We start from the raw sequence: 27,869 nt of genomic DNA, 5'->3' as shown, positions 1-27,869 counted from the left end.
TCACACGCGTGGGGCACGTTGCCCTGCAAGGAAAGGAGACGTTGGTTTTCAGTGTGGTTTCTCCCGGCCTGTGCAATCAGAACACATTTAATGCAAGTGGCCAGGCCCTGATAGAGACGAAGGCTTCTGAGCTGGGAAGAAATGGGGCGACTAGATGCTCCACAGTGTTGTTTCCACTCTTTGTGTTTTCCAAATGTCTAGAACCTAGTCCATACAGATTTAGAGGCTCCAGAGAAGTTTGGGATAAAAAATGGGGTGGGACATATCTTTAATGGGTCCCATTGGTGACCTGAAACAAATTCCCTAATATTTAATTTTTCAAGCGGTTTCAAAATCCCACCCTCTTTACCCTACTCAAAGGTCAAGGCTCATCCAAGGTAACAGAGCTTCAAGATCAGAGTGGGTCCTAACTATATAAATCTACAGAACCACCTCAGGATCTTTATCTTCAAGGGATGTTGCAAAGGTCCTTACTGCTTACTTTGTTCAATGAGGTACCTGTAACTACATTCAATGTAGAGACCATTTCACCTCCACCTCTATAACCCAAGGTGATTTCCTATTGCCTTTTTTGGGAGGGAGAGAGGGAGGGAGAGAGAAAATGAGCTCCAGATCTTATTTCATAATGCTCAGATGGAGCCTGAAAAAGGAGTTTGGCTGCCAGAAGTGAGAGATATTAAATGCACGAAACTTTATCCACTGGGAATAGTCCTAGTGTATCCAGACGGTAAAATTCAAAGCTGAAATACATCTCCTTTCATTTTGCATTATTTTACCATTATATGCCAAAACAAGTGCATGTCTGGGAGGGGAAAAAATGCCTCATTCATAAAGCATCTTGTAAGAAAGCAATTACCGCAGAAGCACGGGAGCTTGCATCACCCTCCTCCCTATGCCCACTTCCAAAGCTGTTTCTTACACTGTTAAAACAGCATTCAACAGAGAGTGCACAGAAATCGAAGCCATTTTAAACGCAGGACACTATTGTTAGATTATTGGCATCCAAGAACACTTACTCTTCTCCCTCCAAATTCACTCTGCTGCATGCCTCTGCCGCCACTCCCCCCCCCCCCCCCCCACTTAACTAGTGTTCAAGTTATCTGTTATCAACTAGATTCAAAGCTCTTTCCATCTCATATTGGCCGTTTTAAACATTCCCTTTGAGCTTCTTTAAAGAAGTGCACCTGCAGAATTCTGACACATAGGCTTTGATTTAAAAAGAATCAGTGTTTTGTTTTTTTCTCTGTACCTTATAGATTGTGTAGGAAGCCCAAGTCCTCTTTGAAGAAGCTCATAAACCATGCGGGCAAAGCTTTGGAAAACAGAAGAGAATGAAATGGTACATACCCCTCCGAAGGAATTACGTACTAATCAACGTATTCATATATATATATATATATATAATTATTATTTTTGTTTTTTTTACTATAGTTGTTAAAATTGGTAGATGACACAAATATAACAAATGCAAGATTTTCTGTTTGCAGATGCTGGCAAGGCTGGGAACTAGTAACATTTCTGAAAGGAGCTGATGATGAGTCTGAATCAACTTAAAGTTCCGTATTTTCCTCAGCCGCGGGAGCCTGTTTGGACGGCACCAAAAACTGAAGCCATTGCCTGCAACTCCACTGGCCTCCTGTCCCACCCACCCACACCATCCCTAATTATTCAAATGACCAGGGAACTGGGCCTAGGTGAGTAGAGAAGGAAGGGCGGGAGTGGGGAGGGGGCCTGGGGGGGGGGCTACTAAGAGTACCGGAAACACAATACAAAAGGGCCTAACCACACTCATTTCATCTGGAAGATTCCTGTAACCGGGTCTGGAAGGGAGAAGAATGTAGACAAGAGTGAGTTGGAGAGGAGTGATGTGGGGTGGTGGGGCAGGGACTGTGAGAGAAGTTCCTAAAAAATATTAAAAATTTAAAAGTTCGTGCTTCTCAGTCAACCGCTCTCAAAGCACTGACACCAACAATGTTTCTCCGATTTTCTTCCAATAAGTTAGTGTTTTCTCATGTTTAGTCTTATGTTTATTTTCCAAAGAGGGAGGGGAAAATCATAGTTTTCTTTTATTATCAGTATTACTAAACTCCCAAGAACCGAAGTGGCAAATCCGGGCTGTTGTCTCCAAGTGTATCTTGAAATAGACACTGAGAACCGGTATTGTTGCTCCGTAGTTACGCCTCAGTTTTTGTTTTTGTTTTAATGTTATTTAGCTTTCTTTTTTAAAAAAATTTTTGATTGTATGTGTATTCTACCTAATATAATTCTTCCAAAGCCAATCCAATATTTTAAAGCTAAAATTATTATTTTTGTTTTCCTTTTGTATTTAAAACATTTTTCCTTTTTTTTTTTTTTCATTTCCTGTGTTTCTCCTCCTTGTCTCCAGTTTTACTACCTGGGCCTTCCCCAGACGTGTGCCTGTTAGTGGTGGTGTTGTTCAAGAACATCTTGTCCATGCCTTTGAGCGCCTCGGTGAGATAGTTCTGCAGGGCAGTGAGCGCAGCGCAAATGGCAGGGGCACCGAAGCCATGTGTGATGAGGCTGAAGTGCGTGAGGCAGCTCTGGATCCCCGGCTCCAGGATAGGGCTGGGCCGGCTGTTTCCGATCGGTGTCCGGTCCTGTGCCAGCAGATCCGTAAACTCTTTACAAAGTTGCCTGCAAGGGGGAGAGGGGTTGGAGGAACAGAAAATCATCCTCAGTGTGGTTTTGTCATTGACATTAGAAAGGAGAAGCTCACACAGGCCCAGAGGCTCTTGGTCACTGAAGAGCGAGGCTAATGTGGGTGATTCCGCTCTATTTCCTTTCCCAGCGCTCTTGTTTCTCTAGCAGCTGGGGCTGGAAGAAAGGCAGGGGTGGGGACTGGAGAGGTAATGCACGCCTTCCACCTAGAAATTCACCCTCTTTCCATTATTTTCCACTCCATTCTAGGGTTCCATAGACTCCACTTTGGGAAACCCGCCAGGCTTTTACATTTGATTTTGAAATATGTAATAATTTTGAGCTTTTCCCTGACATTTCTTTTTAAGCTCCTTTCCCTTCCTCTCCCTGGCCTCTCCAACCTCTTGGTGATCAGAGGCAAAAAGCTCTGAAAGATTTAGGCCCTTCAGCCACAAGCCTGTCCCTGGCATAAGAGCAGATTGTTGGAGCTTTGCATGGCCCAAGGCTAGTAACTTTATTCCAGTAGGGAATTCTGAGCCCATTCAAAGCAAAAATCTGTCTATCTGCAGAATTTGGAAGGTAGGTATTTTCTTCCTTTTTTTTTTTTAAATCTTTTAAGTGTAGGCTACTGGAAAGTCTTTGTACTACAGGGTTGTTGTCAATACACAATAATTCCCACAATTGTTTAAATAAAACCAAATGATAGATGGATAGATGGCTAAGACATTGACTGGCCAAGGGTAGGTTTTTATTTGTTGATGGTATTTATTTCCTCAAGGCAGGTAGGTAGAATTTAGAGAAATCGCCTTGCCTTAGAAATCCTGTATGCCTAGCTATGGATTGGGTTTATTTGAGACATTTGTAATATAGGAGGGTACAGAAAGGTTTTAGCCCAGAAGGTCAAACTATTTGGCTTTAATGGCAGGCAGATCATTCCAAAGGCCAGAGACTTTCACAGACTGGCTGACTTCTCCTGTTAGCTTGTCTCCCCCACCTCCAGACCCTGGGGGGAGAACCTATACACAACATGCCAGCCCCAGAGCCTTGAGGAGATGGCCTGGCAGACACATGGCAATACCTGGCCTGGTCAATAAGTAAACAAGGCACATGTCTGGAAGCAAATGCAGTGATCCTAGTCTTGCAATCCAGGGGATGTGACACTTTAGGAAGCAATATTGGCTAAACCAGAGAAACACTCCTTCCTTCCTGTCCCCACCCTCCTGCAGCAGCTGAAAGACTTTGGGGCAGAGAACACAAACAGGTACCTACTCTGTACCCTCTGGTTTCTTATTTTAACACCTAACATACAACCAGAAAGAAACAGCAGTACAAGTCAGGACCAAGGTAGGGCAGTTCTTAGGAAAAGCGTACTTCAGAATAAATTATGGAATTATGGGGACAGGTAGAGAAGTGTTCAAATATTAGGGGACTTCAAAAAGTTCATGGAAAATGGAAGTTATAACGGTATCTGTCCACAAACTTTTTTGGAGCCATCTTATATACACACTGAGGTTCTACTCAGTGATCCCAATTCAGGAGGTATTGGGCTAAATTCATATATAAATATGAAAAAGCTCCCTAGATGATGTTGACAGGCATCCCAAATTAAGAAGTTTTTACTGGGTTTAGAGAAAACCCCAAGGTATCAAAAGGGCAGGTGCAGTTAAGTATCCCTTAGGGAAATGACAGAGTAATTTGCGAAGTCCTGTTATCTGATTTATATACTTTGTTTCTGTTTCCAAATTCCCCTTGCTTTTCTATAAAATACCAACAGGTCTTCAACCACCAGAGTGAGGGTACAGGGATTATCTACTGACAAAAATTTATTTTATAGCTAGTTGGCACATCACAGTAAAACCTCCTAAAAGGAAGATGAGTGTTGGGTTTTGATCATTAAGAGAGATGGTTAAAGTTTTTCCTTAAGTTTGTACTCATTACCAAAGTGCCAAAAAAGGAAGTTCGGAACTGAGGGAACAAATGCTTAGAGTCAAACCTTTTAAATCTTCAAAGCCCAAACCAGGGTCTGTAAGCAATTAAAGTTCTGGGACATTAATATTTTTTGACCCTGCGGAAAGGGGCAATCAAATTCCAATCACGTCTCAAAAACATCTGAACAAATTTGAGCAAATGATTTTTCAGCCTTCCATATATTTCTTTAAATTACGCTGTCAATGGAACAAACCGCGTCCTGGAGCACTAAATAAATGAGCACCGCTGTTTGGGTCGCGCCCGCCCGCGAGAGAAACATGCGGGTGCATGCAGCACCGCCCACTGCAGGACTGAGCAGGCCATAAAACACCAACAATATGACACCGAAGCCAAAGACAGGAGTAAATCAAATAAATAGAAAACCCACTGTAAAAGTTCAAATGAGATCTAGAACTAAATTTAGCCAAAGATTTACTATTTTCCCCTCTGGAGTTGTAGTAAATTTTACAAGTCTGTGGAAGATGACAAACAGCAGCTTTGGATATGGAATAATTAGAGCTGTGGGTAGAGATGGGTATAGATACCCTGAGTGTGCACATGCACAGCCATGTGTGGTTTTGACTGGGTGAAACCCTAACTGAAATATGCACGTAAGGACCCAGGGAGGAGCTGGAACAAGGACAGGACGCACCCTAAACAAGTCTGTCTGACATTCCTGGGGCTGAGGAGAACTTGCCTTACACATCACCCTGAGCTCTGGGCCTTTCTCCGTTCTACAGTGAAGCTCTGATGGTCCCCTCCTACCCCCCTCCTCCCAAGCAGTGAGGCACTGTGGGGTGGCCAGCAGGGAGGAAGGCTAAGGGACTAGGGCACTCACTTAGTGGCCAGCAGCATATTTTTTCGAGAGTGCAGGTCGCTGGGGTCCGTGTGCTGCCGGTTTAAATATTCTGACACAGCTTTGGCGGGAAACTCCGTTTCGCAAATGTACCCAAAATCCCGAGCTAAGTGAACAGCTTCTCCTGAAAAGACAGCAGCGGAGGTCATAATCAGTCTTTAAACACCCCAGGGCAGGTGACTCTCCCTGGCCAACTCTCCCAGTATGCATGCGTTTACAGAGAGGCCGGTTATTGGGGGTACAGTGGATCAAAGGCAATGGTGTGACAGTTGCCAAATGAAAAATGGTTCTCAGGCTGTAATCCAAATTGATGGGATAAACTTTGCCTGCCCTTCTACACAGGCTTTCCCTGACAGTCCTTCCAGCCAAGTCCTCGCTTGGTATCCAAATAGTTCCGCAGTCTCCCTCACCCCAAGCTTTGTCTTGGGAGAAAGATAACCTGACAAATCCAGGAGCATCCCCTAAGTGGTTACAACTAAGCCTAGAGTTATGGCTAGATATTCAAGTCAGATCCTCCCTCTTTTGAAAGATGTTATACCTGCTTTAAATAAAATGTAAACATTATCCCCATCCTCTTATATTTGCATTAAGAAAGAAATATGTTTAATGATTAGTATATATAAGAATAAACCCATGTGTACATATGTCCACATTTATTAAAGACTATTTCTATCCAGCACTGAAAATATTATTTTCCTTGTCAGTTTTCCTGCTAGTCAGGTTTCAAGTTTCTCCCCTTCAGAAGTTCCTGTCATCACCCTCCCACTTAAGGACTTTCTACAACACTAAGATGACACAGTAGCTATAGAAAACCTGGCCATTTGAGAGATTCCTTAGCTTATGTGGAAGCCCCTTTATAAAAAATTAGAACCCTTTAAAGTACAGCCCTAGGGGCTTGGGGGAGATCTTGAACATGAAAAACGGCTATCCTGAATTACTACAGTACTTTTAAGGAGCATGACTTACTTTTAATCATTATCATAATAACAAAATACTCCAGGCATGGTGCTGATAATAATTCATCAAACTGAAAACTGTCAGCCAAATACTGGAATTTCAGTGGTTTTTCACTTTTGACCCAAATTTCTGTCTTGGACTGAGATTACCTTGATTTCTTTTCAAAATGAGGACTGGGATATTTATTAGCAGTTCCCTGAAGGGCAAAGTGAAACCCCCAGGCTGGGGGTCAACCACTAATAAGTGTGGTCTGGAAATTCACTGTCTGCTGCCAATCAATAGAGGGTAGGTGTGGGCCAGGCAACTTTGCTTTCAAGATGGCAAAGTACAAAGTCCATAACTGTAAGGACTTTGCGGTACTCAGCATCCCTTCCTCCTAAAACCCAGTTCCACACAGTGCCATAATACCACCTCCATAATAAAGAAGAAGAAGAAAAAGCTTCCATCCTATATTATAGAGGAAATTCTACAACTTTCTCCATAGAACCATCTGGCTATATTTCCTATTCCTTCCTTGCTCCACAAATTCACCTGCAAATGCTCTTGTTCTCAACTGAGTAGTCAATCTTGTTTATTATACACCATAAATATCATCCTAGTCTAAAATTGATGAGCAAATTAGAATGTGCTTATTACAATTATGTCCCTTTAATTTGCAACAGATAAATCTACATTAAAGATCATACCTGGCTCTTCTATTTCCCTATTAGCCTGCCCCCCAATTTTCTCCCAGGCATCATTGGCTTTTTATTAAGCTATATCTCAATAACAATAAGAGCCAGGCAATCAGCTGATAGGGCCAAGGGAGTGACATGAGTTTTAAAATAACCATTCTACAATAATAGTTTAATTAACGGACATTGTATTTTCCAGTACTGGGGATTCAGAGGTAAAATCTGGGGGGGGGGGGGGGGCAGAGGATTATTGCTTACAAAGTTATCCTTAGAAGAGTTCATTCAGAGGATGCATCAGTAATAGAAGTGACCCCTTCACTGACTCAAAATCAGGATCTGAACACTCTTCGGAGCACTAGGAAGCCCACAGGTGTCCCCTGGCCTCTCTACAACTACAAGCTCCCTCTAAGTATAAAGACCTTTGAACTTTTCTCAAACAGCCATTTGACATCTAACTCATAAGGGCATAACAATTGCAATGATTTCCTGTTAATCATGAAACGTAAAATGTCAGCCTTCAGCCGACAGTTAAACTCAGCCCCTTCGTGAAATGGCCATGCGTGCGTCTTGCTTACCTTCCACCAGGGAGGTGAGTAACGTGACATTTGCCGCTTTGCGCCTGCCCGCGGGTAAATTCAAACCGATTTTTTCTAGCCTTTCTCGCAAAGATCTCCCCCCATTTTTCGATTTGGCTCTGAAATTGCAAGAATTAACATTCTGATTAACCTCAGAGTGTTCCTGAAACAAAGTTTAGACGTAGCAATCTAAAGCCCAGTGGAGCTTGAAGAGGTTTTAACTTGAGGTTAGCACATTTCCCCCCACCACACCCCCTTCCTTTTGGTTATTTGCTGATAGTTTGCTGAGGTTTGCTTAATTTCTGCAATACAGAGCATAAGAGAGAGAAAGAGAATGACTCTCTGCGCTCTCTCTTAATTTAATCTCCTGAGAAAAAAATAAGATACCAGATGGGAATAATTAGGATATAGGTTGTGGGTACAGAAGAGGTAAAAGTTGCACATGCAGTTCAACACCCACACATTTTTTACCATGAAGTCAAGAGCAAAGACAGGGAACATATAGCCTAGTTAAAAAGAGCTGGATTCAGACAGGACAAGGCACTTGCTGAAACAGGTGGGCTCTATGACACAGGGACCAAGAGTCACTATATAATGGAATTTGGCTAAATGTGAGACAAAACTAAAACTAGAAACTCATGATGATGAAATTCAAAACAACAATAAAATTAACACATTTACTTATGTGTCAGAAACCATGATAAACACAGTACGTTATTATCTCATAGAAAATTTTAGGTACAAAAGGACAATATCCAGGGAATGATTGAAAGGAACATCCACATCCTAGGTTCATGAAAATTAAACCAAAGTAGAGGAAAGCAAGAAGATTCAAAATGAGGAAACCTGGGAAAATATAAGGAACCACACACATGAACACAACAGTCACTATGACCTTTCTGGTGTAGAACTTTCACACAAGGACTCTTAGGAAAAAGGCGTCTTTCAACTCTTTAATGGGCTACCTTGGAAAGTCTGCTCCATGTAAAGACATTGCCAAAGGATTCAGGTTCTAGAAAGGGACTTTTTGAGAGGCTTTAAATCATAAAATAAAAGCCAGGTCTTTCCCACTTTCCCACCAGTAGTCAATGGATTGTCATCTTCCTCTATTATTAGGGAAAATCTGAGTATCCCAATACATGGTTAATATTACTTATAAAATACCATTATTGGTATTATTAGTGATTGTTGTTGTTGAGTGCCATTCAGTCAGTTCTGATTCATAGAAACCTTGTATCAAGTTTCCAAGGAGTTGGCCGGTGGATTTGAACCACCAATCTTGCAGTTAGCAGTCCATTGTTTATCCTACATCATGACTCCTTTTTAGTGATGGTGGCAGTTATGTGCCATGGAATTGATTCCGACCTATAGAAACCCAAACCTGTATAGGTTTCCGAGGCTGTAAATCTTTACTGGATTTACAGACAAGAAAGCTGGAACTGCTGACCTTGAGATTAGCAGCCCTACACCTAACCACTATGGTACCATAGCTTCTTCAGATAGTGATAGTGATATTAAAGGAGGAGGCCACAGATCTGGTACAGAGTTTTTCAAATTGTGGACACAATGCATTTTAGGTTCTGAGGCCAACTTGTCGGTCACCAAACATGATAATGTAGAGCAACATCAGAGTGCACTGAGGGCATAAGGGGTTTGTATGGTTTCCTGGTGTGGCGCTGTAGGATAAGCACTACACAGCATGATCCGTTTGAAACTCAAGACAGGCAGTTCAAACGCATCAGTTGCTTCTTGGAAACCCTATACAGGGTCGCTATGAGTTGGAACCCACTCGACAGCACTTCACAACAACAATCATTAGTTTTTGCACGAGGTCTGAATTGCATTCTAGAGTTAAAACTGTAGGTCCTCATTCCGCCCACCCGGAACGCGCCCCCCCCCCAAAAAAAAACAAAAAAAGTGGCAGGCATATAGACTAGACAACACTTCCAGGAGTCCCGGGAGCATGCCAAAGCTTGCTGGGCAGAGAAAGTGGAACAGACGGAGAGGCGCAACACGGCAGGCGAGCTAGGCTGCGCGTGCGCGGCAAGGGCCTGCGCGGCAAGGGCCTGCGAGGCGTAGGTCCCTGGGCGGTGGCGTTTTTGCGACCGGCTCCCAGCACGTGGCGGCCGCGGCTCCCAGCGCTCTAAGTTAGCAGGCCTCGCTCCAGCCATCCAGTTGCTAGGCAACCGCGTCTGGCTTATGGATGGGTTCTGCGGGAGCCATTCCCCACAGTAAAACTGAAATTGATTTGGGGGTTATTACCTTCTGAGGACACCGCCGAGGAGAGACGCATTGAGGCATTCGGGGGGTGAGAGCCGTCTCTGAACTTCCCCCACAGTTACTTTGTACTTTGAAGTTGAACTAAGCAGAGACAAACGGCCCGGGACTGAGCAAAACACCTCTCCAGTGTTGACAGACATCCCTCCCAGGAAGCCATCTTTATTCATCATCAGAGAAGTCACAGATTTGGGAGGAACCGGAACTAGAGGGAAAAAAAAAAAAAAAATAGAAAATATACCATAAAGGTGACCGAGTTTCGATCCTGGTGACTGACTGATAGAATGTGTCAGTGCATGCACAGGGCAAGACCTCAGGACAAGAGCCAAGTGGAAAGCTGGGGGAGGAAGTGTTTGTTCCCATGGGGCTGCGGTGCATTCAGAGCTCTGGGTACAAACAAACAGAAAAACCATCACTGCTCTGGAAACTTACTCCATATGTACAGGCACAAATCAAGAAAATAGTCAACCCAGAGGTTGAATTTTGCTGTGGAGCAGGACCAATTCTATTCCATCATGTGGTAGGTGTGTGACCTTGGACACCTTAAACAACTTCTCTGATCTGTGTTTCTTCATCTGTTACTTGAGGATATTAATAATAATATCTTTCTAATTTGGTGCTGGAGCACCAAGGTAATTTTCCTATTCAATGATATAAAATGATAACAATGGTCTTTCTGGGAACCCCTCCTTCTTTCCTATTGGACCACAAGTTATGGTCCTCTTCCTTCTTAGTCTACTGGAGAAGACCCAACAGAAGGTGGGCCCCAACAGGTACTATTATCAAGCCAAATAATACCACTGAGATGAGAAATTAGGCCCAAAAGAGCTTCTCATCTCTTTAAAGTGAGTCCTAGTCTTCCATGCCTAGTAACAACAGATTCGCTTACAAATGAACCCAAATGCTCATCTCCAGTGAAAGCAATTCTTCAGTGACATGAATTTTGTTTACAAATTAACATAAAGTACCGGCTGGTGAATGTTTGGAGCAGTTATGATTTACAACAGGTGCCCTGATCAATCAACCAATCACTTTAATTCATATGAGCGGCGCTCTTGCCTTGCCCCAGTTGTTTCATTTCAGCAAGTAATTGATAACAAACCGCACTCAAGGTATGTTTTATGCAGAAGTTAATAAGAGCTGACAGCTGGTTGCCACTGCTACCCAGACGCAGTCAGCCTCTCCAGCCTGTATTTCTGTTTAATTGTGTTTCAGTGTCATCTGCACGTCAGAAAGAGAGTAGGCTCAATGGAACCAGAATGTTACAAATGAGGAACAGTGAGCGGTCAACCTCTCAGCTCCCTAGACATTTGCTTTTTGGATTTCTATACTGTTCCTGCCCATTTTCTGTAAACTCTTAATCCAACGGGAAGGTGGCTTCTCATGACTTTCCCTATGTTTTAGTTTCTTCCATTGGAATATGTAGCTTCCAAATCTTCAAACAACATTTGTTGATCACCAGTCCAGGAAATCTATTGAAACATAAACCTGATATAAAATAAAACCTGCTATTCCTGTCAATTTATTATAGATAGAGACTCTGTCCCACCCTATAACTCGGGTAGGGGAAAGAAATGCTCTTTCTACCATCTGGGGCCAAGAATCCTATACATTGGACAAATTGCTCATTGTATTTTGTATAGAACAGACTAACCAATGCTGAGTATATTTGTAATAGCTTATTCTATTTACTACAGATTTCAGCATCCAAACTGCCAAGATAGTTTAAAAGGACTCCTAAAAGACATAGGTCTCAAATCTTTTATTTTTATGAATTAAAATTGGTGGTGGTGGAGTGCCACTGAGTAGGTTCCAACTCTAGCAACCTGTATAGGGTTTCCAAGGCTGTAAATCTTTACAGGAGCACAAAGCCTCATCTTTCACCCACAGAGCAACTGCTCTGATTCAAACTGCTGCCAGAGTTCCTTAAAATGCAATTAGCCTTTATAAACACCTTGTACAAAACAGACTTTCCCTTTTGCTACTTCTTAGCAGATATTTTCAGGTCTTTGGTTCTGTCCACGGAACCCAATCACCTGTCCCAGGTGGATGAATAATGTTAGGTGACAGAATCAATCTTCTGCAGACTCACTACTGAGGGGATTTTCTTCTTTCTGATTCCCTTTCCCATATTCGTATTGTGAAGCTGCTTTACAGGTGAGTGAACCAAAGAAAAGTTTCAGTGTGAGTATTAAGCAGATTTGAGAATCAAAGGCACTGGAATTCACATCACTTAATAGATAGTGGTTGGAGTGGGAACACAAGATTCACATCTATTTTAATCAGTCCTATTCTTTACAGCAGTCCTGATTTCCATATTTCAGATTCATGTTGAAGGTATCATAAACAAATAACATAAGATCCTTGGAACTGGTTTGACATAACCTTGGAGATACTTTCCCCCAATATGTAGATAACAGTTTGTAGTTTAAATATGGAGTAAACTGCAGAAATTTTATTAAAAGCTCATAGTTGATACTCACAGTGAAGTGTATCTTTAGGAAAGGATTTAGAATACTTCAGCAATGATAACAACAATAAAAATCATACTAAACTGAAAATACTAAATTCACTTTTGATTCCCACCCTGGATAACTAAACATCTCCTGATGATTGGAATTGTACCTGCTTAGTACAGACCCAGAAGCCAAATCTCTTTAAAAGTGAGGCCTTTTGAGACACTTTATAACCTGCCCTCTAATTTCATAATTGTTAATTATTTGATTTACCTGAAAAAAGCTGTTTTCCTGTGGGGAATATATTTTTCCTCCTCGATGAGCTATACCTCGGCATATACAAAACCCTTGAGTTGATAGGATAGAGTGGTACTCCATTGACAGTTGGTGGGTTCCAACTAAACTGTCTACCTTCAAACTTACATTAGCAGCTGAGCTTTGTATAGACACACATTATCACCTAAATACCACCAATCTAGTCAGCTACTGTCAGCACACTTGTTGTCTGAGGGGAATTCTATGGGTTTTGTTGTTGTTGTTTTTCCAAAGAGATTCTTTGAGCAGATGCATTTCTGATTATAGTTCCATTTTCTAATTAAAGTATCACAACCCTGGCCCTACTGTCTAACCTCTCATCCTAGGTTCTAGACCTCTCTGTTACTAGGCCCTAGACATTTCTTGTCCCAACTTTCCTTAAAGTCCATTGCTCCATTATCTACTTTCCCTCCTATCACACAATTGCTTAGTTCAGCTGATTAACCCCAAATTTTATATTTTTTTGTCTTTTCCCTACTGTTTCCCTCCAGCTTATCAATAAACTGAGAGAGCAACAGGGCCCGGTTGATTTGTTAGTAATTATGAGCACACTGTTCCTGCTCACAGAACCCAGAGATGACTGAGATAGGTTTAAAGCGACAGCAGGAAATGGTAAGGAAATGGAGCATATCGAAACACAGCGTGAAGCTTTCAGTTCTTTACATGTTTACAATTTTCTGTGCATACATTAAAACTGCATGGGTTTTTTTGTTTTGTTTTGTTTTGTTTTTGTTTTTTTAGTTATTTCCTCTTCAGTTCTTAGTTGAATGGCATGGTCACAATTTCTAGATCTAAAACAACCACAAAACTTACCCCCCCTCCCCTTTTCTCTGTATCATGTTGGGGAGAAGAAAAAACAACCAGATCAATATTTCATTATAGTGCCTACAATTTTCTTTAAAAGAGAAGAAGGAAAAGGATTAAGAAAATATTGTTCATTAGTAGACTCTACGGATCCAGATTATTAATAGGTTAGCTCTTAATTTCTCCTCTTTAAACTTTAAGTGTGAAATTGTAGCTTTCAGATCTTTGTATTTGACAGTAGTCTGATTTGCTGATAAAAGAAGGTAAGAAGTGAACCCACCTTATAGATTTAAGTGTGTAAATCCCCCTGAAATGCACACTGACTTCCAAATAAATATGTCAACTACACTGGAAAGCCATTAAGAGATTAATACTGGTTCAGAGTGGCCTCCAAAGTTGAAATCATTGTTTTCATCACCAGAACACCCCTTTATTCACAATTGCTTCATTTCTCACCTGCCTGAAGACTGATTTTTATATCACATGCATAGTTCATAAAAAAGCGAACACTGAGATAGGAAATGGAATGAAAAAAGATAAAATGCAAAATCAAACTACAAACACCCTTGAAAACATCATTTATCTCCTCACTGCCTCAGTTTCTACACTTGGGGGTTAGAGTATAGTACCTAACCATTCCTGATTTGAAATTCTATGAATTCTGATTAATAATCTCTGGGTGGCTGACATATCTCATGGTCTTCTCCCCCAACCCATCCTTCTAAGTCAGAAGGGAGAACCCATTATGATTGAAATTTGGCGATTTTGTTTTTATACTCCCACTCCCAAAGAACATCCACACCAGGCAAAGTGTTTATGTGGGGAAGGGGCCAGAACTAACGGGAAAAAGTGGGAAAGAACAGAGGTTGAACTGAAACTAACCAAGCAGGATATCCCTAAGACCAATGCAAATGCCCCACAGTCATTACATTTGAACCTTGGACTTCAGCCATGCTAGCCTTTCCAAGAAATCCCAGCATATTTTCTGCTGTCTAAGGTGTTAAACAGATTGCATATTGGACTCTGAGAGCACCAACAACTTTTTCTTAAAGCCTAGGTTAGGTGAGCCTTCTTCTTTATTTTTACAATTAGGCTATATGAGATGGCAGCAGTGATCATTGATATTAGCTGGGCATCTCCCCAGCCTCACCCCCACAAGATTCCTAATCCTAATGGAACTGAGAGTTAAGAATGATTTTTTAATGTCTCGTTGGATTTTTAGACTGTTAATGTACCGCATCCTTCTCATTATTACTTTATTGATTGCTCATTGACCAGCCCTCTTCAAATCGTATTAACCACCCTCTGCCGGTTTAGATTAGGAGAGTTTAAAAAGCACCTTTCATTACTCCCCCACTTCTGCCACGGAGTTGAGATTCGGCAGCTTAATGGGAGCTCTAATGGGGCAGCTAAGAGGAGAGGGGCCACGGTCCCTGCCGATTGCATTAATAGCTCAAAGGGGGCCAATACAGAAAATTAGCCGTAAACGAGCTCTGGAGATCTTCAAATGAAAGAGCCATTTATCACGCTGGCTACCTTCACTCCACTCGTTTGCTCTCTCTACTGGGAACAACTCATTTCCTCTTAACTAAATTACTTCAGAAATGTCAGCTAAGCCCAGAAAGCAAACATAACAAGAGAGAGATCTTATAATCTATGGGGTGATAGCAACACGGGTGAAAAATTGAACTGGTTAAATTTTAGAAGGGGGATTTTCTGCCACAATTGGAGAGAGACAGATAGAGACATACACTTTACATCCAAATCTTCTGGCTTCATAAACAGGCAGAAACACTCATTCACCAGTTTCTGGTCTTTTATTAGCAAGGTAGAATTTTTCTAACCTCTCTAAAAGTCCATTAGAAGATAAATTAAGTGATGAAGTCCCCTGCCTGTTGGTGAAATGTAGAATATTTAGTTCAGAAAACTTTCTCACTCCCTTTACATACTTCATCTCTCAGAAACATCCCTCATAAAGGTTGGACGGAGAGGCCAAAGATGGAAGATCAGAGGGCAGGGAAGGGACTAATGAGCCCACAACCTTATTTTAAGTAGTTGACAGTGGCTTAGATAAACAAAATCAGCCATTTATTCCCATTCTGCCTATGGCTCTCCAAATATTAAAATGAAACATTATAATTCCTTTTGCTTCATGAAATCAAATATCTGAAATATTCACTTATAGGAGCTGACCTAGCATTTCATATTCGTATCATGCCCCCTGGATCAATTAAAGTGACTGTGTGCCACTTACGTGCTTTATACTCACTTTAAACAAAAAAAAAGTTTTTTGTGAGGTTCATTGCTTGGTAATATCCTACTGCCAGCCCAAATTAGGCTGCTAGGGTACAGAACCCTGAGCAATGGGATTCTAACTTTCCATGAAAAAGGAGGGAAACTAAAAACAAAATAAAATAACAATGCAAAAAACTTCTCCCATCCTCCTCCCACAGCATCCAGCAATTAACCAAGAGAAAATGTTAAAAGTGAGTTGTGAACACAGTTCCAAGTCTCATCACTAAACCCTGGGGTCCCAGCAAACCCAAAAAGCTGATGTTAAAGCCTGAAACATTATCTAAAGAAAAGAAGGCGAGGTGTTTGTAGCAATACTTAAAATGAGAAATTTCATGGCAAACCTCACATTCAAAGTCAAATGACAAAATTTCAAGATCAGATCCCCATTCCCCTCACAAAGCTACTTTCTCTCTTTGTAAAGGTGGGGAATTTCTAAATTTTGGAATCCCTGCTCTGTGGAGGAACCCTGACTATTCTGGATCACTTTCCAAAGCATCTTTTCATTTTTGGGTGAATGTCATTTGGCTAAAATGAATAAAAAATGACTGAAGGTGAGGATTATTGACATCAGGCAGGACAGGCCTTCAGCAGCATCTTTAAGGAACTGTTACAGTATCTGTCCCTGTATCTCTAAGTACCAGTCCAGTGATAATTAAAGATTGTACTGTTTACACATCGAAGCTTCTAAATTTGTGGCATGTGAGTGACATTCGGGCCTTTCGGCAGACAGACATACTAATCGCCAAGCATTCTCTCAGTGACTGTCGGGGGAGGAGGGGGAATTAAGCAGCTGCAATACGCCGAAATGAGTTATTGTAATTACATTTAATTAGTTTAATTAGTTAATTATTTTGCTTACAGCTGTACAAGAGACTGCAAACATTTGTTAATATCACATGCCCTTTAACAGTATGGGGTGATTCCGCAGTCACACTAAATCATGAATGCATATGTAGGAAGATTTAGAAATGTGCATAGGCTGTCTCAGCTTCTTGGGCTGTGCATATTTAGCAATACATTTGACACACACACAAATGAGAACTAACTCATAAAACACAGAGGACTGGGAACAAAATCACTACCCAAACCCTCCACAAAAATAAGAGACAAGAGGCTGTCTCAGTGATATAGAGGTTAGCTCTGCAAACTCCAGTTATTAATAATTATAGTACATTTTGGAAACCCATTTTTTCCAGCCACTTCAACACACAATGCTAATCCGATTATTTAAGATGTAACTAGAATGGCTACCAAATGTATCAAGAGAAAAATGGCAATGTCTCTGTCCCTTTATCTTTCTCATTTAGGTTTCTGTCTGTAATTCTCCCTCTCGCCCCATTTTCTTCTTCCAAGCATGCCCTTTTACCCTGTTAGACAGCCGCTGTCCTGTGATTATGAGCAAACATCCATGTCTTATAAAAGAATGAATCCCTCCCAATTGAAAACTAACTATAAAGATGTTAGTGCACAATAAAACTTTGCTTACTTTTGGAGGGAATAATCCATACCTTTCTTAATGACAGACTGGTCCAATAGATTCATGCCGCTGTTATTGGCATCTTCAACTGACTGTGAATATAAAAAATACATCACTATTCAAATGGACTGGATATTAAAGAACAGCACACATAAATCATGTCATTTGAAACTAGAGTTTCTGTTATTTCCATTTATATTAATTCACAAAGGGAGGTTTTATTATTATCATTATTACCTCCCCATTGACATAGAAATGAAATTCACTCAAATTATAAATTCTTCCAATGGAAGAGAAGGGAAAAGGAAACTGTGAGGCATCTGGGATGCAATATTGGTTTAGTTATTATCTAAAACACAGACATATATACTTTTATATTACTTTCTTTTATGAATTGTGAACATTTGGCAACTGCGAGAAGATTTTCACAAATATTCGTCAGAACAATTCTCTTTACTATTCTAAACCCAGTGCATCTTAACCCCAAAGCCATTTTATAAATGTGTAATAGTTTACATTATGGGATTTTAATTAAAGTCTGAGCAATTTTGAATGGAATGCAAACAGTAACACATAGGAACACGTTTGCAAGCAGCCAGGACCGCACACCCACTGTAATCTGTACACGTTCTTGTGCGCGTGTGAACGCCTTTTCCTGTACCACAATTCCTCTGAGCCTGCACAGTTTACTCCTCCTCCCCACAATCCTGCCATCGCTGCTGCTCAGCAAGAAGCACACCTGTTAGGATGGCAGTAACCACACACACACATATACACACACACACACACACAGAGGATCTTCCCAGGAACCGGCAAGGAACACTCATTTTCTGTGCTACAGTTTCATCTCAGGAAAGTAAAGTTTCAATCCGACACATTAGCGGCACTTTTGAGGGCAAATAGCTGTCGGGGTGAGAAACTTACTGTCAAGACTGCACACTAACAGAGTTCTGCATGTGCACTCCAGGGCATCCCCAAAGCCCTGCCCCGCCCTATAAAGAAAATAAATAGGTCTCTCTGCTATCCTTGGTCCTTCGAAACCTAAATTTGGATCCATTTGTCACTCACGCGGTAGAGTAGTAAAAAACAAAGTGTTTGAGAGGAAGGTGGTATTTTCGCAGCGCCTCCCACCCACTCAACCTGCATCCCCAGACAGGGAGTGTGTTCATCACAGGCAAAGAGACTGTCTACCCTAAACAAGTAGTGCATTGAAATGAGATGATCTAATCACAGAGGGACATGTTAATTTGTTTCTTTTCATTTTTAATAGTCACATCTGTTTTCAGAAAGGTGAGCAAATTTGTTATTCTCCATAAGAACTGTTTTCCATGTTGCAACATGCCATGTACATTCTAAAGAAATAGTAAAAAGCTTTTAAAAAATCATCAAAAATAAACAAAACTACATCTTAACTTGTTCGAAACTCTCCAGGGGATGCACACATGCACACCTTTCTAAGCTCACGTGTCTACAGTGGCAATATATCCACGCAGGGCAGAAACATTTCCCTGTCTGTGGGCGGGCAGACCCGCGCTCACACGGTCCTGGCCCCGTGCGCCCTAACGCCTCATCCTCACGTCGGTACGTAAATATGTATATACGCCTCATCAGCGACGTAGGGTAGTTGTGGTAGTTAATGAGAAGGCTCTTGTCTGATTTTCTATCTAATTACGGCCGCCTGCTGGGTTTTTGTACAGGATATTCACGCAGCATGCTGGCGCTTAATCGTCACAGGGAGGATCGTAAAGATTTAATTAGGACTGCATGCGGAAGCGCAGAAAAACAACTCAAGACTCGTAATTACTAGACTTCTTTAGTTAAAAGTGATACCAGGGTTTGCTTTAAGATACTAGGGTGGGTTTGAGTGTGTATGTGTGTATTTGTGTTGGGAGGTTTGACAACATCTTTGTATGTTTTTATATTCATGGATGTTAGGAGCGATGGGAATTTAGAGAGCAAAGGTTGGAAGAAGAGGTGTACACAGTAGCTAAGCAAATCCAAAACTAGTTGTCATCTATTTCTTCTTTCTTTCAGATACTGTTTTCCTGAGTTTTCAACTCTCTTCCCACCTACACAGACACACACACACACACACACACACACACACACACGGGTGAAATGTAGCATACCCAGAATTCAAACAGCGATTTTCTAGTTTAATAGCCCCTGTGAGTAAATTGAAATAGAAATTGACAGGGTTTTATAGTTTCATTTAAAAAAAATATTAGAAGCATTTGGTTAATTAGCTCTTCTCTTTCTCTTCTCTCATGGTGACCCCGAGAGAAAGAATAAGCTTTTAGGTTGCATAGCATCCACTTCAGTCCCGGCCAGGTGAGTGTCCAACGCTGAGGTGACCCACCGGACATGTAGCCCTCTCGGACTATGGCCCGTGCTCAGGTGGATTCGGAACAATGACATCCCAGGCTTTTGGGATAGGACAAGTGACCTTGAGGTCCAGGCTAGGCACTTTCTGGTTCCCATTAAAGACAGGACGGGCATAGTCAACCCAGAGTAGATGCCTGAAAATTTGAAACGGCTCCGATGGGCTCAGGATACTTCTGCCCGCCCTGGAGCTCCCGCCCTGGAGCTCCCTAACTCCAGTGTGATTTCTACTTCCACAGAGCACATGAGGCGGATTCTCTGAGTTCGGGATTTGGTCCTAGGTACATCTTCATTCCCTCTCTCTTTGTCACCTGTCATGTGTCACATCAAGAACACCTTGCTCTTAGAAAGTCTACCATGGAGGCAGAGACGGAAGCAATCCCCTGTAGTCTCCCTCCTCCTAAGAATTTACCCAATGAATTTGCCCTAACCCTTCCTACAGGTCTCCTCTAGACGACCTGCCTAGGATGCTACTGGGGTGGAGTGGGGGTGGGGGAAGACCTTGTAGGGAAGCGAAGAGGCCCCTTCCTGCAGACTTCCCTCCAGAGGAGGCAATCTGCTTGGGCTGCTGTTGGGTTAGATGGAAGGGCCATATCTGGGAGCTGTGGGGCCCCTGCCTTCAGGCTTCTCTCCAGAGGAGATGACCTGCCTGGGATGCTGTTAGGGTAAGGGGAGGGCCTTGTCAGGGAGCAGTCGGTCACAGAGCGGTGCTAGGGCCTAACTGCTCCCTTGGATCTCTCCATCTGTATTACCAAGGGCAATAAGCAGCTCTGGTCACCAAACACTGAATTCTATCCGATGATATTTGACCAGGATATCCTCCAAATCCTTCACCCTTTACATTTGGCCAAATATGTAAAAACCCACAATTACACACACACACACACACACAAACACATACACACAACAAAAACTAAAAAACAACTAAAACAGATTTAAACCAAAAAAAAACCCAGCTCACTCTTTTTAGGAGAATTCCTGGGATGCCTGCCTGAGCCACTTGGCCTGGAGAGTGGTAGTGAGCGGCTGGTTTTGGTATCATCTATAGTAATGTTGATGAGTTGAACCACCTACATTATACAGCATTATGAGCTTTAATCAGAAATGTTGATGTAAACTTCCCCAGTCACATATTACCCCAATATATTAAAAATACTAACTGTAATCTCTTATATGATATTCTAAAATGAGCACTATCTCTAGACAGGAAGAGTCAAGCTCTGTTAAATCAGCAAAAATATCATTTTGACTATGGGCTAATCCAGCCAGAAATCAAATGATTCATCTTCTTTAAAAATAATAAATAACTGTGAATTTCTTTTAAAACATTAACCAAATACAAACAGCACTTTAAACTGCCACTGCATTTTAGCTGTATAAAATATATTTTTCCAGCAAGGTAAAGCAAAAAGACTTGTACACCCTTTTTTATTTTCATTTTCCTTTTCTTCAGAAGCAAGTCTAAAATGATGCATAATATATACAACTATGACAATGAGACTGAAGTGTCAAATTAAATAGCTTTCAACCATATTTATCTTTCTGGAGACAATTTAAATTAAAGGGAAAAAGGAAACCTGCTCAGAATCACCCAGGCAGTTTTTAGGAATCATTTCTTTGATGTTTCTTTGTTTAGTTTAACCAAGTATTCCCAACCAAATCTGGATCCAACATAGGTTGCAGATGGGATAGTGAGTGTGTATGTGTGTGTGTGTGTGGGGGGGGGACTTGGAATCTTTTGTTTTAAGAAATAAACACGAGATGCCTTTTAAACCAGGATGGGGATATAGGGCAGGGAAGAATGTTAAAGGAGGCGCAGATTGGAGGATATTGCTATGGTCATTTAATGGACTAAAAACCAAAAAGAATTTCCAAAACAGTATGTGTCCTCATGGATTTCCAAGCTCAATTATATCTTTCTAGGTTTCTTTCCTCACAAATATTCCATTTCTCAGGTAATGACTCTGGAATTCAAGTATCTCGTAAAAGAGCTTTGCGGCCTGTTGGGCACTCAATCCAAAACCTGGCTTGGACGAACATCGCGTCTGTCTTTTCCTCAATGTGTGTTGTCATGCTTAGCAAAATATTTTCATTCAAATCTAACAGGACTCTCTGGAGCTCAAGGAAGACCCCGCACGCTATGTTGCAGCCCCCGCCTCCAGAGAGCGAGCGGGTCTTCACCTGCCCTATCAGCGGAACAGGCCCTCTGCGGCTGTGAAGGCTGGTACCACTACGCGCTGGCGAATACGCAGGACAAAAACATCTAGCCTTGATTCAGATGATCCTAAACTAACGAAACACACATTTTTATTTTCCTTCAAGATCTAATTTCTGGTGGTTCTGTCTTTCCTAATTGGACCCCCAGAAGTCACCACTATAGAGTCATATGCACAACACACACATACACAGTTAAACGATATAGGTCGGGTCCAGTTGCTCCTGTTCAAAAATGGGAACTAACTCCCCCAACAAGGACAGAGCTGTCCCTCCCTTGCCCCTCCCTCCCCGGGGGGCATTTGATGTTTATTATTGTCTTTTTCGTTTGTTTGTGGTTACCTGAACGTCTTCCATGCCGGGGTGGCCGAGGCCGTGCAGCGAGAGACTGTCCCCCATGCCCGCGTCCAGGCCGTGGTGCGCCGAATGCAGCAGCACGTCCGGCCGGCGGACCGAGTGGTAGTCCCTCCGGGGGTCGAGGCCTGAGAGCTGGGGCAGGGCGGCCCGAGGTTGGGGCAGGAGAGAGCCGGCTTCTGAACCTACTTCTTGCCGCTGCCGTTGCCCCCAGGGATGCTGCTGGGGCTGGTGCAGTGGGTTCAGGGAGTAGGGGTCGTTGACGTGGGAGTAGGGGTCTTGGCTCTGGTGGTAGGGGAGCGGCTGGTAAGGGGGCGGGAAGTAGGGCGGCTGGAAGTCCGACGATGGGGTGTGGGACAGTGGCGGGGCACTCGAGTACGGTCCCTGGGACACCGAGCCCAACTGGGAGAGCCGCGAACTGTGGCTGGGGACGCCATCGTGACGGTCCTGAGAAGCCGAAAGAAGTAGAGAGAAAGAGAAGGGGAAAAAAAAAATACAAGCGACAAATGGAGAAGCCTGGCTTCCGTACACTCTTCCCGAGACAGGGAAAATCAGAGTCTGAAATTTAGACCCCAAATTGGCTCCGAGGGCCACATGATTTCAGCAATTCCAAAGGCAAGACTTTAGGGAAAAAGAAACTTGGGAGGAGGGGATGTCACTCACTTCTAAACCAGTATGATAGCCTTCTGTTGGGAGTGCAAAGCTGGCAAAAGGGGTGATGGAAAGGGGATGTGAGTATGTATGGGGGGAGATCTAAATGGCTTGTTTTTAAAAAGTAGGAGTCTTGCTCTTCTGAGTGTTTTAAATGATTTCTTTTAACTATTCAAGAGGCCCAAAGTGAAACAAAACTTCCTAATACCTAGTGTCCTGCTCCTATTGCTTAAACTTCTGACTTCACTGGCCAAGCAGCCGCTGACAAGGAGCTAGCTCCCACAGAATCCAGTGAGCTCAGAGGAGAGTCCGCCTAATCTGAGTTCTCCGTCACCCCACCCTCCCCAAGAGGAATTAAATGACTTGAATAGTATTTGATTGAAACGGATCTCATTCGAAATCATATCCTCAGCCCATGTTAAATTAAGTTGGATTGTGGTTCACAGGAGTTATTTCTAAGGTTGCTTTTCTATAACCAATACTATTACACTCCAGGGTGTGAAAATGAAGGACTTGGGGCTGGCAGAGGGGTTGGGAAGCCCCAGACAATTTATTTTTGTACCTATCTGGAGTGGGCAACTAAGTGAAAGGAGAAAAGGAAGGGACATTGGGTGTTTAAAAATATTTCCCTCTCCTCTTGGGAAATGTCATGGTAAAGTTCCCAAGGTTCTCTTTGCAGAAATAGTAACCTAAATTTCCAAACTACAATTGGCAAGAAAAAAAAAAAGAAAAGTTTTTCTGCTCGGCCTCCCCCCTCCCCAGCTGACTCATGGAGCTCAGACGGAGAACACAATGCAGAGAGAAGCAGCTGCAGCCTCGTCCAATTATGGTGCTAAATTACCAAGCCAAAGGCGCTCAAAGGGAGACAGAAGAGACAGAGAGAGGGAGACACGCACACAGAGACAGAGAGACAGAAAGACGGTGAGAGGAGGGAGCATGCAATTCTGGTACAACGTGAATCCAAACTCACCATGGATGAATAGGTGTGGACTAACATCTGGAAAAAAAAGCCTGGTTACTGCTCAAAATCAAACAATGATTAAAAAAAAAAAAATCAAGGAGTCCAGCAGAGAAGTGTGCTGGACACAGGAGCTGAGCTTGAGGTGTTTCCAGGACAAGCCATGAAAAAAAAAAAAAAAATTACACCCCCATCCCCCAACAAGATTGGCGATGCCTGTCACACGCAGCCACAGCTATTCATTGACTGTCCCTTGCTGTCTTTTTGGCTCTTTTCTTCTGCCGTTCTTCGGGACTCCAGATGCAGTCCTCTTCCACCCGAAGCTGGGCTCAGACTGCTCAGGCGCCCCTTCCTCCCTCCGCTTGCCTACACCGCCTCATAATAATTGATATTCATGACTATTAATATTACACGAGTACTTTAAAGGGAGAATGGAGGACAAATGGAGCGTGAAGCAGCAGCGAGCGCAGAGCTCCCCTACTATTGTAAATGGCGTTCATTCAGTGGAGAATTACTAGATGTAATCAGACGAGGGGGCTGGCAAAGGCAGACTGGGGAAAAAGTTTAGCAGGAAAGAGGAGAACTTCAATTAACTGAGCTGGGGACGCGCTTAGAGCAGCCCCTTGCTCTCTTGGACTAGGCAGCGAGCGAAAGCAGCAGTGGGGGTTTGTATAGAACGGAAAAATCCTTGTACCTGCAGTGATACTTTTCTAATAGGGAGAATTGATCACTTTGGATATTCTGTCTGCAGATTAAGGAAACAAAATTTAAAGGAGGTTGCTTTATCCTTCTAGAGGAGAGAAAAGTAAACTTGTGGTTCCCGGTTGCTTACAGTGACTTAAGTAGACTTTTCCTTAATGTGGAGTTTGCACTTTATTACTGGACAGGGCCGAGATGGGGGGCTTCTCATCCCTAGTGCAGACTTATCCTGTTTTATAGTCACGCAGTCCGAGATTTTTTTACCACGATTTAAATGTATGCAATCAATCTTCATATACACTAAATTTATCCTTTCCAGGCAAAGCCAGAGGCAAGAGAAAACCTTTTTGGATGTTTCAGGAACCCGTTTAACTGGCCTGACTGCCATTTCTGTTAAAGTTCAACCTTCCTCTGGACTTAAATAGGCTCCTTCCACGGGTTCTCCTGTTTTCTGAGCAAAAAATTTAGGCAAGACAGGAATACCTGTCTCTCTCACTTCTCTCTTATTTTCCTTCCTCTTTTCTCTCTCCCCCCCCCCTTTTCTCTTCCTTTCCACTCCACCCCTCCCTCTATCTCTCTATCCTTTCTCTCCTCCCTCCTTTCCTATTTAGTCAGTTTACTTTTCATAATCAAAGAATGGATTTTAATCCTGATTAATTTTATAACTTACTGAAATTCCTCTATGTTGTTAACCCTGAGCTATTTACAGTGGCCCCATCCCTGCCAGTGTTATGCACACTTCAGACGCTCACACATTTTTTAGCGCAATTTTAGCTCCTTCGACTTTACCATTATCTTGCCTGTTAAGGAAAGAAAAGGAGGCAGAACCGAAACAAACCCCACCAGGCGCGGAGGCGCGGCTTTTCGTTACAGTCAATACCCTGCCACAAAGAAGAAGGAAACCCCAACTACCATTCCACAGAAAGACGAATCTCTCTCTAACACGCACACACACGTCTCTCTCTCTCTCTCTCTCTCTCTCTCTCTCACCCCAAAATTAGGAACGAATTTCCAGCTAGCAGGAGCTGGGAGACTTGGGACACAAGCGTAGCCTGTAGGACGCTGCCGGGCAGTTACCGGACCCGCGTCAGCTCCACTGAGTCCTATCTGTCCTGAGGACTGGGCCAGCGGTGGCCGTCCGGACCTTGCCGGACGCTTCCGTGGGTTGCCCAGTCCTAGCACTGCAAGACAGCACCCCGCCCGGCTTTCAGTAATTATTCGGGAGCAGGGATATTGTTGCCTGGCCGGCCAGTTTGAAGAGTCTCTGTGCCTTCCTGCGCGTCCCTTTAGTGCGGTTTAGTTTACTCACGACCCGCGTTCCTGGACTTTTCCTCCCCTTCTTCCCTTATTTCTCTAACTTTTTCTCTTCACCCTTTCCATTTCCCCGGCTCGCCCTTTCCAACCACCCACCACCACTTTCCTAACGCCTCTTTGCTGTTTCTTTCTCTTTTCTAGAAGATTTTCTTCCTGTTTTCCCCCTCCCTCGACGTCTTCTGTGCTTCCCCCTTTCCTCCTGCACCTAATTCGGAGTCTCGCAAGTAAGTCCATTCGCTAACCAGGTTTCTCCGACTTTTCGGGCCTCCCTTTCCACTGCCTGCGGCGCGCCCTGCCGTGCGCCCCGCGTCTCGCTAGGCGTCTTCCTCTCCCGCGGGCAGCGGAGCCACCCGCCGCCACGTCTGTCTTCGCTGGGGATGGCAACCGGCATCTGTGCACGGTCCCCAGCCCAGCCTAGGCGACAGGAGCCCGTCAGAGGAAGAGTTGTGCTAGCTTCAGTCCTGGAAAGCCGTGCACAGAACGTGGTCAGAATATTTCGTTTAAAATGCCCAAACTTCGGGTGGCTGAGATCTGTTTGGATGCACTAGCCCTCAAAAAAGCAAAACACACGTAAACAGAAAATAGTAAATTGTGTTCTACGCCTCATAGTGTTGTGTCCTATCTGCATCTACATCTATCTATCTATCTATCTATCTATCTATCTATCTATCTATCTATCTATCCATCCATCCATCTAGCTACCTACCTACCTACCTACCTATCATCTACCTACCTTCCTATTATGCATCCATCTAATTCTAATTTTCCTTCCTCTACTTTGTTTTGATTCCGGAAATTTTTATCGAAATTAAAAACCCGAAACTGTTCGGGATGAAACTTGCAAACACAATTCCCTGTTACACTCAAAAACGGTGAGAGCCGGTACCTTAGCCATGGTCTCTGTTCAGCCTGCCCTTTCCCTACTAGAGCCTAAAGGAGAGAAATGTCGAGAGAGGGTAAAAAATAAAAGAAAAAAATAAAAGAAATCTCCTTAGTTAAAATTGCCAGATTTCAGCCTAAAAGTACCTCCCTCCCCTAAAAAAGAGTGAAGTCTCCCCATGCCAGCTTTTCTTGAAAGTTAGAGGAAGCTGAGAATCCCGACCGGAAAACTGCAAGTAAATAGCTTAAAAATATGTGTCGGTTGGGGTGTCAAGAAGCTCAAATTCTCTATCTGCAAAGCTCTAAGATCCATCTGGGGGTGTCCGCTCACCTCATAGATATCTTCGTACTTGACATTCTCGACGAGCTTCCAGAGCATGATGGCAGCCTGGTCTCTAGGAGGTGAGTGCATTCATGTGAGGAGCAGATGTCTGGCTTCTCAGGACTCCGCTGTCTGTAATGATCCATCTATAATTGGAAATGGGGGATACACACCAAATCCGACGCTCCTCTCCCATCGCAACTTATATCTGTTGTCTCAAACAATAGGCTGGAGAAGTAAGCCTCAGCAGAGAGAAAACATTATTGCACACACAGGAGTTAGATACATGCCACAGACATATATATTATAAAAATGATAAACATGTATTTACACCCAGACACCCACATTTAGTTATATAAGCACCCCTGGGTCAAACAGAGTCTACAGATTCTAAATGTGCATTTAAAAGAGAGATAGTTGCTCAAGGTGATTAATATATATATATACACACACACACACACACACACACATATATATACACATTTTTAAACCTTTATATTGAAAATGATCAATCATTATAGCCACTGACTAAAGTCCTTACTATTTATAATGAGAGATCAGGGGGCCATCAGCCCCCCATTTTCTATGGAGATTTTTAAAAATGGGACCATTACCAGGATTTTTAAACACAAAAGCCTCTATTCACCTATGTTTGGGGGAGGGCATTTTGAAAGCTGGATTTGGGGATTTTAAGGACAATATCTCTGTGTTGACGGCTATAGATATTTCTTTTAAATTTGTACCTCTGTCACTATAGAACAAAAAAGCCACCTCATTGCAGTGA

At 42.8% G+C, this 27,869-nt stretch overlaps 1 protein-coding gene across 3 annotated transcripts; it reads right to left on the bottom strand.

Moving 5' to 3' along the window:
- TFAP2B (transcription factor AP-2 beta (activating enhancer binding protein 2 beta)) lies at positions 1-27,197 on the bottom strand. Of its 3 annotated transcripts, XM_006835707.1 has the most exons (8): positions 27,095-27,175; positions 22,251-22,709; positions 17,344-17,404; positions 9,951-10,170; positions 7,689-7,807; positions 5,465-5,606; positions 2,396-2,655; positions 1-23 (listed from the first exon to the last, which is right to left on the bottom strand). In XM_006835707.1, exons 1-8 carry the CDS (start codon positions 27,173-27,175, stop codon positions 1-3), a joined length of 1,365 nt encoding a protein of 454 aa, XP_006835770.1. The 3 variants fall into 3 exon arrangements, with proteins under 3 accessions (XP_006835770.1, XP_006835769.1, XP_006835771.1); XM_006835706.1 differs by lacking the exon at positions 1-23 and having other exon boundaries at positions 1,781-2,655; positions 27,095-27,197; XM_006835708.1 differs by lacking the exons at positions 1-23; positions 27,095-27,175 and adding an exon at positions 23,884-23,910 and having other exon boundaries at positions 2,355-2,655.
- Positions 27,198-27,869: the final 672 nt, after the last annotated feature.

This window comes from Chrysochloris asiatica, unplaced genomic scaffold, assembly GCF_000296735.1.
Source record: "Chrysochloris asiatica unplaced genomic scaffold, ChrAsi1.0 scaffold00019, whole genome shotgun sequence".
Taxonomy (NCBI): Eukaryota; Metazoa; Chordata; class Mammalia; order Afrosoricida; family Chrysochloridae; genus Chrysochloris; species Chrysochloris asiatica.
This window is presented reverse-complemented; position numbering and strand designations above follow the sequence as displayed.

Coding starts and splice junctions, on each gene's coding strand:
- TFAP2B (XM_006835706.1), bottom strand. CDS start 27,175: ATGCACTCACCTCCTAGAGACCAGGCTGCCATCATGCTCTGGAAGCTC. Junction 7,808..9,950: donor CTCGGCGGTGTCCTCAGAAG/GTAATAACCCCC, acceptor TTGCAATTTCAG/AGCCAAATCGAAAAATGGGG. Junction 2,656..5,464: donor AATATGCTGCTGGCCACTAA/GTGAGTGCCCTA, acceptor TCCCCCTTGCAG/GCAACTTTGTAAAGAGTTTA.